An 11,048-nucleotide genomic window follows, 5' to 3' on the forward strand; every position below is an offset into this window, starting at 1 on the left:
GGGGAAAAAGTGAGGCCTGGGAGTCTGCTGGGGCAAGGCTGAGCAGCCATGTTGTGGGGCTCAGTGAGGTGAGGCTGGAGGACCAGTGCTGGGTTTCTCCCCCATGGTGATGGTGGGCAGACACTTGTTCTTCAGTAGCTGGCTGTTTTTTTGTGAGTGGGGCAGGCTTGCTCCAGGGAGGCCAAGGTGGGTTTGTGAGGCTAGATGCTACCATTGATGCTGAATTTGCAGCAGGAAGGTCAAAGATTAGCCATGAAAGAAACTATGTAAGTATCTGTCAAGGTTTAGAACAAGAAGTATCTATAATGTACTTCATAGCTTTTTTTTTTTTAGATAGATAATGGCTGAACAAAGGCCAGAAAGTTCCAGGGGAAGAGGATAGCATCCCCAGACCAAGGGCATGCATCTTGTTAATGAGAAGCTGGCAAGATAAAGAGGGGCTCTAGCGTCCTGAAAGGATAAAAAGAGTAGGGTTACTCCTCCCCAAACAACCACCAAAGACCCTCCGAGACCCCTGCGCAGAGGTGTAAAAGACTCTTGCTGACTCAGCACAGAAAACTTGGTTAGCTCAGCACAATGAATATGTATTAGATAGGTGGAATAATGGTATCTGTTAGGTGGAACTTTTTAACTCTGGTGTATAAATATTTGATGAAGGATCCTAGTGGATGTGTTCAATTTGTGGAAATATACCACCGAGCACCCTGCGCAAAATGAACCATGTCACCTCTCTAAACAGACTTTAGTGTGTTTCAAGGGCTCTCTTTCCAACAGGCCACACCATGACCACCATTGCAGAGGCAGAGGGGGCTGCAGTGTGCCTCTGCCCTCCCTGCTCACGGCAAGCCAGCCCTGTGGCCCGCCAGCCTGTACGAGCCAAAAGACAGTGGCCGTGGTGGTGCCAGCCGGGCAAGGGCTGTGGCCGAGCAGGCACCAGCTGTGGTGCACGGGGCAGCCGCCCGCAGGCGGCCCTGTGGGGCCCAGCCCAGCCCGCGGCCTGGTCAGCTGCCACGTTGCGGTTCCCGGCGGAGGCCCCGGAAGGTAAGCGTACGGGCGGGCTGCCGTGCTCCCGGCAGGGCTCACCTGGGCAGGTGCCGCTGCTACACCCGCCTGACTCGCCCCGCAGGCGCTGGGCAGGAACGGGTCCCGAGGGCTGCCCAGCGCCACTGCCCTCCAGGAGCGGGGGCACGGTGGCTGCAGGGCGCCCCGCGGCCCTCGTGGGGACGCAGCCAGGCAGTGTCCTGCTGGCGGCCACCTCCACCCCACAGCCTGCCGCCTCCCTCCGCAGGGAGCCACGGGCCCGCCGGCTGCTCCGCGGCGTCAGGTATCCTGCAGTGGGCGGGAGAGGCCGGCCAGGCGCGGGGGTGGCTCGGGGGTGGGCCGGGGCTGGCCGGGCCCGGCGGCAGCAGCGGCGGACACCCATCCTTCCCCGCCTGCCTCGGGTGGCCCCGGGCCGCGGCCCGCACCGGCTACTGCAATTTAAACTTGTGTGGGAAAGCGGGGAGGTGGCTCCCTGTGGTTCCTCCCAGGACTAGCGAGCTAACCTCACGCTCGTACTTGTCGGCAATGGTGCTGTTTCTCCTTTAAAGAATTTTTGGCTAAGCAGCTGTTTGGGGTGGAGTTACTGCAACAGAGGCTTTCAGTTTCGGTTTTTTTTCCCCTTCTCTGCTCTTAGAAGAAAGGATACCCAGCAGAATAAAAAGAAAAATGACAGAAGAGACCAGGTTCTGCAAAAATTGGTAAGAGATCCTTCTTCCTCTCCACCCCTACAAAGAGCAGGGATTTCAAGAGTTTTCTAGGGTTTTCTTTGATGTTATCTAGGTCTCCTGTAACAGGGAGAAGAAGAACTACATGTCAGGAGGGGTGTACGTAGCCATTGAGTAGTAAAAAAAAAATTTTTTTTGTACGCATTTTCAGATTTCCAGGTTGCTGCTTTCTTGCTGATTTGCTGTCTCCAGCAAGGTGCCTTCTATAGCCTTCTTCCATGCTGCATGTTCTCTTTTTACATAGTATCACTGTGGGTAGTTTTGAAGTATCTAGTGCAGGGACCGTGCCAAACCCAGTAGCTGCCTCAGTTTCCCCCCATGGACGGTGTTTCTTTCTGTTGCTGTACTTGCCGTTAAGTGATAAAACATTCATTTTTTTCAGGGTAATTGGCTATCTCAGAATAGTAGGCTGAAAGGCGCCGTGAGGATATCATAGCTTGCTGTATCTCAACTAGTAGCCAGGTCATTGGGCAAATTATATGAATGAAGACTACGAAGCACTGCAATTAAAAAAAGAGTCGAACTTAGAAAGGTTAAACACTAGCTTAGCCTCCATTTTGTTTAGCCATAAAGGAAAACCAGTGCTTAGCCTTGCACAAAGAAAGCCTGTGCATTATGTCTGAAAGGTTGTGTAAGGGATGCTTCGAATAGAGCAACTGCTGCCAACAGGACTCCTTGGCAGACCCACTTTGCCTGAAACTTCTGATAGATGCCTCTAACCAATTCTTAAAAACTCTGGTGACAGAGATGACACATTCCCACAGGAAATCCGTTCCATTGCTTATCCATCATGATCATGAGAAGCCTCTCCTCATGTCTAAAGTAAATTTTCTTAAGGCAACATAACCTTCTTTAAGAAAATTAGAAGAGTTTAGTGCCCCAGGGTGTGTTTTTTTTTTTTTTTTTTTTTTCTGTGGTTGCTCTGTCTTGAGGCTGGGCTGTTCGTAATTCATGTGGCCTCATACCAGCATTCCCTCAACACTGAGTGACCAGCAGTTATGTTGGGCAGGCTGGATCTGTGGCCCAGATGTGATGTCAGAGTTGGGAACAAAGACTAGTGTGGAAAGGCCAAATGGCATCAGGTATTCTGCCTGATATCCTTGAAGTAGCAGAGCTGGAAGGGTCCGTGTCCTTTCAGACAGTCTTCCTACTCTTCTAGGCTGGAAAGGTTGCATGGGCTTACCTCCAGCTGCCAAGTCCTAAGGAGCATCACTCTTGTGTTCAGCATCAGTAACTTCCTGCTGCACAGTCCTGGGGCTGCTGCAGTAAAGGCTTTGAAATGACAGGGATATACCTCACCTGCTGTTGCCTGGTGCAGTAACTTCTCTGAGCCTGAAGTGAGGGCAGTGAGGCAGACATCCTAGGACAGGTCCCACGGGATCAGGGTCCAAAGTGCTTCTGGCAGAGGAAGTCAGAAAATCAGCCGGTGTGCACCTCGGTCATCCTGAAGCTGTTTCAAGGGGAGCGATGGAAGTTTTACACTGCTTAAAGTTTGCACCTGGAAGCTTCTTCAGGAGATCTTACTCAAGCCTTGTTGAACTGGATCTCAATTCTTATCATTGATATTGTGAACACATCAGCTATTGAAATCAAGTAGGTGATTTCTCAGATAAACTGAAGTTGCTCTTTCTGAACCCACAGGGTATGGTGATATCTGTATATCTCAGCATCTGAACAGGGCAGCTGCTTGTCTGGGCTACCTTAAATGGGTCCACTGGGAGCCACAGAGCTGTAAATTTTGTGATGCCTTAGAGGACACCCAGAAGAGGGGCCCTTCTTTTCTTTCCACATCTGTAAGCAATGTAAACAACAGCCAGAGTTTTTCCTGAACCAATTGTTGGACAAATGTACCAGGAGCCTCCAGCAGCAGCCCTGTCCCTTTCAGAAGCATTCCTGGTAATATGGCAGAACAGAATGAGTAACAGAATACAGTCTCTAAATGTCTCATTAAGATGAATCAGAAAGACAAATGCTTGTTTCTAGTTTTTAGGGACAGACTACCTGAATTTTAACCAGTTGTACTGGGTCTGGCTGGGATTAAGTTAATTTTCTTCATAGCAGCCCCAGTGGTGCTGTGTTTTGTGTTTGTGGCTAAACCAGTGTTGATAACACAGCAGGGTTTGGCTTTTGGTGAACAGCGCTTCCATGGTGTAAAGGTTTTCTGGTTTTCCCCACTCTGCCTGTGCCCTGCCCTGCATCACCCACCCCCCCGCCAATTGACCACAGTGATATTCAGTGCTGTATAACCTCATGCTCAGGAATAAAAACTACATTAGAGGAAAAACAGGGTTGGAGGTTTTTTCAGGTTTTTATTTGCTTCTAAGGGGGCTGTTGTTCAAAGACTGGTTGGGCACAGGTGGTGAGTGATGTCGTTTGCTTCATTTGTTCCCCTCGACCCCATTCAAGTATTAAACTGTCTTTATCTCAACCTACAAATTTTATCACTTCTGTTCTTCCTATTTCCACCCCCATCTCACTGTTGTATGTGGTGGGGTGGTGGTGAGTGAGCAGCTGTGAGGATGCCTGGCTGCTGGCCAGGGTCAGCCCACCCCACCAGTTCATTTAATTTTCTCTCTTTCCCATGTATGTGCTTGGTAGTAAACGAGATGTGTCTGCTGCCAATTTCTCCCTCCATGAGGCCCACTGCTTGCGGTTTCTCACTCTCTGTCCAGAATGTGATGAACCGGTTGCCCAAAAGGATATGAAAGACCATCAAGCAGGAGCACACAAGCAGGTGAGGAATGGCTACAAATATTCTTGCAAATAGCGAAAAGCTCTGCCAGCCGTGAAGTAGTATGTTCATGGTTTTGTGCTCTATATTAACTAGATTTGAACTTCTGTTATTGTTTGACCACAAAATCTCTAAGGGTGTGATATGACCCTTCAGGCCTGGTTACAGCACCTTTTGATCTTATTACACACTCAGCTTAAAGAGAATAAAGCTTCCACTGTGGTATCTCAGTTTCCTCAGCAGTACAAATTACAGATCAGGGATGAATACATGCTTCTAGTGCTTGTGAATTAGCCAGAGCATGCAAGTTAAATTATTTGATTAGAGGAAGTCAGAGAGTACCTGATCTGCCATAAACCTTGCTTGCATGAAGCTATGACATCAGTGCACTTTTTTAACAAAAGTGAATTGGCAGAGTAAATATATCAGCTCTTCATATAGTGAGGCAATAGCATTTTTAGTATAGCATTAGGAATCCTGTAGGTAGAGATACTATGCTGAAGCATGGACACACAGGCATGACTTTTTAATCTGTTTTACCAGTTTTATTGTTTTGGCAATTCCATTGATTTCAGTTACTTAGCAAAACACATGAATAGCTCTCATGGCAAACCTATAGAAAACTAGCGTACCTCCTGTGTTTTCAGAGGGGCTGTTATAATTTAGACTAGCTGAATATCAGACCTATAGTTTTAAGTTAAACCCCAGTCAAAATTTTGAATACGTACTCTGTTTCACATCACACTTTGCATTTCACATGGGTACTTTTGAGAACTGGATCCTCACACAGAATGACAGCTTACTGCAGAATCATCAGATACCTGTTTTCCTCAAAATCTCAGGAATTTGAGGACAGAATCAAAAAATCACTGACAGCTTGTGGGTGGTTGGGATGAAAATGACAGGAAGACCGTATCAGCAGCTTGAAGTTGTATTGACATATGAAAGCATTAATCATTTTCTTATGCTCCCAATGAACTGCTGTATGTTTTCCTTGCAGGTCAGATGTAATCTTTGTCACCAAAGCATGCAGCAATACCAGTTGGAGCATCATGAGGTAAATGTGGAGTGCAGTACTTTTTACCTTCTAGGCTGACCCCTTTGACCAGCCACCAGGAATCACACTAATGGTTTAACAGCAAAAACATGTAAATCCCTAACTCCTGTCTTGGACCATGAAGAAACTTAAAGCTTTCAACAGCTGCAGTGTTTTGGCATACCTTTTCCCTCTTTTAAATAAGTATATGTGATTGCCTGCCCAGTTGGGACGGGACAGTCTGTTCCAGGAGATAATCTATTCCTTCTCATCCTTGGCACCTAAAGGTGATGGTCTTGGAGGACTTCTCAAAGATATTTCCATCCTGCCCCCACACTCATGCTTTTCCAAAGGATTGGTTATACAAAGCAAGAGTCAAGGAAGCAACTAAGGAGAAGATACACAAAAGAATTGGCAGAGGCTGGGAAGTGGGAGCAGTCTGTGCATGCTAGCTGTAGTCTAACCATTTCAAGGAACCAAAGCAGTGAAGACACCAGTAGGCTTCCTCTGGTGGTAGTAACTGAAGTATTGGAATTTTCTAGGTGGGCTTCAGCTCTGTTGCTAACCTGTACCGACACAGAACATCTTCACTGCTATTTATTTTGACTTTGCCTTATGTTGCCTAAATCATCCTAAATTAAAGATAGCCTAGATAGGTGAACTCCTAATACAGCTAAACCTGCTTTTAGTTGTATAGATACCCCTTAAGGAGGGTGTTCTTAAACAGTCACTCGTTGCCCTTACCCAGTGCCCTCCTTTAGTATTGATGGAAATTTTGCATGATTTCCTCTATTCATGTGCAGACCAAGGAGTGCCTCAAAAAAGCAATGAAATGCAAGATCTGTGAGCTTGAAATGCCCTTCGACAAGCTGCAGGAACACCTGAACACCTGTGCCAGCCGAACAGAGTGGTGTTGGGGGTGTAACAAATACATCATGTACAAAGACCAGAACAAACACAGAGACATTTGTCAGAACAGTGGTCTGTCCCATCATAAGGATGTGAACTTTCAAGCCAGCGAAGCACACACTAATGCGACATTTCTTTACCCCACTGGTAAGCAAAATTCCTCATTGTTATAGACTGGGTCAACTCTGTTAAATCTCAGTGAAAATTCTCCTGCCTTTTCTACAGTTCTCAGTAGGGGGAGGGGATTGTTTAACCAACCACAATGAAAGGGCCAAGTGTTGCTTTCTATTATGCTGGTTATTGTAAAGCCAGGATGGTTCCACTGACTGGTAGCTCATTGGCCTGTTCTTTTATGCCTCCCTTATATCCTGGAAGTTAAATTCCTTCTGTCAGAAAATAAGTGGAACTTCTTCCTCTTTCTGTTTGTCACACAGGAGAAAATACAATTTAGAACTTTCTCCTACTTCATATATAAAGCCTATGGTGCATACTTTGATTTTTTGATGTTAAGAGCAGCTTTATTAGGCCTAAGGTATTGGGCAGTGTATGTTGAAACAAAAAAAAAAATAATAATCGTGAATCCTGTCAATGATTCCAGAAAAGAACAGGCATTGGTAGGTGCAGTGGTTGGCAAAATAAGCTATAGAAAGCAAAAACCCCTAGCAACAGAATTAGCTAGGCCAGGGTAGGAGTGAAGCATCCTGAGCCCCAAAACATGCAGCTGCAGTGGAATTTCAAATTCCACAAAAGCTGAAGTTTGCGAGAGGGGATGGTGTATTGGTTTTGAGTGGTGCCAAAGGCAAAATGTAGTCATAGCTCTAATTCCTTCTTGGCCGGTGGAATCAGCATTCTGTGTTTCTGTAGAATCAGTGATGATAAGTAGATCTGAGCAGCCTGTCTAGATGACTAGTCTCGTACTGTGCTTCTCTCAATGTTTTTTTCCCCCCCCCTTCTGAAGGTACTGGTGGCAATCTTTGTCAGAAGTGCAATAAGTCATTTGCAGATGACCAGTACTCCCAACATCTGGTAAGCTCATTTGAAACTGAACAAGAGAATGGTCTGTGCTTAATTTCCAGCCATGTTATTTCTCTGAAAAGCTGTATATCGGGTAAGAAAGGGCAGTGTGTCTTGGCTCTTTGAACTACAGTTTCACAACACAATGTGTTCAGCTGAAGCATCTCTGTGAGGTGTTGTCCACTGTCCCTCCCCATGACTCAGTCTGTCACAAATCACAGCACACCACACAGTTAGGTGTAATGCCAATCTTCATTTTATTATGCATGCTTTCTTTTTAACAGAATAAGTGCAGTGCAGCTCATAAGCTGACAAAGGTTCTTGCTGGCCAGTCAGCTTCAGAACTCAGCAGTGATCCACAAGAGTCTTCTTCCTCCCTGGCTCCCTCTTCCCGCTCCAAGAATGCAATGATGTGGAAAGATGTCCGTCCCAAAGAGAAAGAAAGGGACCAGCCATTGACCTCCAAAACCTTGCTTAAACCTCCAAAGAACAAAAAGATTGGCTTTCCCTCTCCCACAAGAGGCGGACTTCCCACATCACCTCAGTGTTTCGACATGCTGGTGACCTGTGCCCATTGCAACATCCTTCTGCCGCTTCCAACCCTTCAGAAACATGAGGTGAGAAATGACACGTTGGGCTCTGCCTCCTACATGCAGAGGGCCATACCTACAGGGTCACTAATCTCCACACTGCCTGGGGTCCCACTGCCCATTTCTGGATTCCATAGTTTCTTGAAATGCCGGCCATAGGTACAGTCTCTCTGTAAAGCATGGAATTTGTTAATTCTATTGACTACTTACGCTCACATCTACACAAACAAGATCCGTTGCCTGTAGTCTGCTTGAATTTTAGGAAAATGATAGCCATGAGTCAAGCCATTAATTTTAATCTCAGATCCTGAAAAGTCCTCAGCAACTGTCCTTATTTGCTGAAGGCTGATAACAGTTCCTGCTAAGTGAATAGTATGATTATATCTCAGCTGCATCAGAGATGGAAAGTTAGGTAATTTTTCATCCCGAAAAAGGGGCCCAGTTGTCTCCCTACTGAATGTGATTGCATATTGAATGTGATGTTAAATTATCCTGTAATATTTTTCTAGATCAAATGTCTACGCTTGACATCTTTGAAAAATGCTAGCATGAAACAAAAATCAAGCCATGGAGAAAAAGGTACTGCAGAATTTCAGAAATTTAAAATAGAATTAATCATTCAGGATTATTCTATGTTGGGTTAATAGGAACAATGGGATATTTTGCAGAGGAAGTGTCTAGAAAAGCTAATCCTCAGAATATCACCAAGCTCTTTAGATTCCAACACACAGTGGGTTCCTATGAGGATGCATTAAGCAAGCATTTCTTCAGAGCCAGTATGTTTTCACTCTTTTGACTCAGACTAACATGTATTGTGCCTCCCAAATTATGCTACTACGACAGTACAGTACAGTACCTTCCCTACTATAAGCAGAGATCAGCATAAAAGGTTTCACAGAACAAATGTTCTGTCACAGGTCTGTCTGCTCCAACACTGAATGGAGACTTAAAGAATACTTTCAGAAGACAAGAAGTAAAATTATTTTTTCTCCATAGTAAAAATCACATATTCTGTAGAAGCTGGGTGTTACCTGCAGTTCAGTTTGCACTGGTCCATAGGCAGTAAGTCTCTTTCTTTACCCTGTCCCAGACAGGCTGTGAATCTTAACACTTCTCTGTTTGCTAACATCCCCCTCTGCTTTTCAGTTCCTCAGCAGTATCGTTTCCTCTCAGTGCAACTGATTAAGTGAAACTGAAAGCAGTTTTTCTCAATGTGTCCTTTTCCTACTTGGTTTGGTGAATGAGGTATTACTTCTCCCGGTAAAACTTCCCTCTCCTTGTAAATTAAAGAGAGAAAGCACCAAAGTGAGAAATAGGGGGTTTGTCTTGTTCTGAATTACAGGACTCTAGTCTTGAAATAAAAGTACATGGTCATTACACGGATTATTTGACTTGCATTGTGGGGTTTTTTATATTGTTCAACTGAGTGATGACATAAGAAGGCTGTAAAACTGAAGACTTAAAAACACTCATAACTGGGCTTCGTTTTTTTTACAGAAGACTTTCTACAGCCCTCATGAATAAATCTGGAAATAAAGGCACATCTTCAGATTGAAGCTTCAGCTCAGCTTTAGCAAAAGGCTAAAATAGCTTTATTGACAAATAAAAGTGACTTGCTACGCTGGATCAAGAATGAAGAGTGACCTGATTTTTATTACTTATCAAGAAAGGCATTTAAAACGTTTCACCAGAAAACTGTAAAAGTGGTGTAGGCCCAACAGCTGTTGTCATTTCAAGTGTTTCTCTGTAAGCTTGGCTTAGGAATGTACTTCTTCTGCCCACTTCAGCAGGGAGAGCAACTTATTTAAAAATGTTTGTTCTAGGGGAGAGGGGGAAATAAGGAATTCAGAAGTCCATGTCTTGGTGAGCGCCGCCAATTCCCCTTGCCCTTACTGAGAGCTGAGACCTTAGTGTTTTTCAGGGCATGACCCAGTGAAATTAAAAAATATTCAGTCCTGCTCTCCTTCACATCAGTGAACCACTGAACCTAGCTAGCACAAACAGCTTAGTCTCGGGAGATTGCAGACACATGCAAGGATAACTGAGGGGATTCATCTTCTGATAGACAAATGGAAACTGGTAAGAGTCCAATGGTGGGGAAGTTAAACATCAGGGGTCAGTGGATACCTTATGCTAACATCCATGAACATTTGTGAAGCAGCCTTTGCTGCTTGGCATCTTGCAGCTGTAAACACTATAAAACGTGTTAACAGAATGGTTTTACTACAAGGTACTGTTTTCCTCTCATCCACCTTTAGCAGTGTTCAATCTTACAAGCTAATGGCTGGAACTGATGTACATGTGCTGACCTGCAATTTGGAAAACATCTTCTCAGATCCAAACTTGTTGATATCTGCATCATTTATGCACAAGCACACATGGGATGCAGTCAGGCAAGTTCATAAACTCTTCCAGTGATTCAACGGGGGGCCAGGCTCATTTATGCATATCTTAGGCATGTCTATATGGGCCAGACTGAGCTGAAATGCACCAATGGGCATTCCAAGAATAGTACTTCCAACCTTGTGAAATAGTACTTGCCAGCATTGTGAGCAGGACAGCAGCTGGTCAGGTGGCCTGGCAAGCGTTTGCAGCTTCTGAGGCTCCCTTAACCTCTGCAGCACAGAGACTAACAATCAACAGCTTTTCTTACATGCATTCAGGCCTCATTAGTCGGAATCTGCAATGCTGCAACTCAAAGGGCAAGAGCGTGTGACTTCACTCCCTGTCTGTCCTGGGTGTTTTGCTGATCGGTGCCTGTGAACTGCATGGGAGCTTGCAGGAGTACTCTGACCACGTTTTAAGAAGGGTTTTTCAAACATGGTCCGAGACAGTGCTCTCAGCGAGGTTTATTCTAAGCTTTTAAGAAATTGTTCTGAACTTCTGGTAAGCAAGTCTAACATTGAATGTGGTGCTATGAAACGCAGTTTTCTATATTTGGAGGCAGAGGAAAGGTCTGTGAAAGCATGTTCCTTAAAGGCCTATAACTCTATGCATAAATT

The 11,048-nt window shown here is 45.1% G+C and overlaps 1 protein-coding gene across 2 annotated transcripts; it reads left to right on the plus strand.

Annotated features, from left to right (window-relative positions):
- The first annotated feature begins 1,378 nt into the window (after positions 1-1,378).
- Positions 1,379-10,261, plus strand: XAF1 (XIAP associated factor 1). 2 transcript variants are annotated; one of them, XM_037411143.1, is made up of 8 exons: positions 1,379-1,739; positions 4,365-4,500; positions 5,498-5,554; positions 6,337-6,589; positions 7,401-7,468; positions 7,741-8,073; positions 8,556-8,625; positions 9,547-10,261. In XM_037411143.1, exons 1-8 carry the CDS (start codon positions 1,708-1,710, stop codon positions 9,564-9,566), a joined length of 969 nt encoding a protein of 322 aa, XP_037267040.1. In that variant the 5' UTR covers positions 1,379-1,707; the 3' UTR covers positions 9,567-10,261. The 2 variants fall into 2 exon arrangements, with proteins under 2 accessions (XP_037267040.1, XP_037267032.1); XM_037411135.1 differs by having other exon boundaries at positions 1,380-1,739; positions 9,544-10,261.
- Positions 10,262-11,048: the final 787 nt, after the last annotated feature.

Source organism: Falco rusticolus, chromosome 1 (assembly GCF_015220075.1).
Source record: "Falco rusticolus isolate bFalRus1 chromosome 1, bFalRus1.pri, whole genome shotgun sequence".
Lineage (NCBI taxonomy): Eukaryota > Metazoa > Chordata > Aves > Falconiformes > Falconidae > Falco > Falco rusticolus.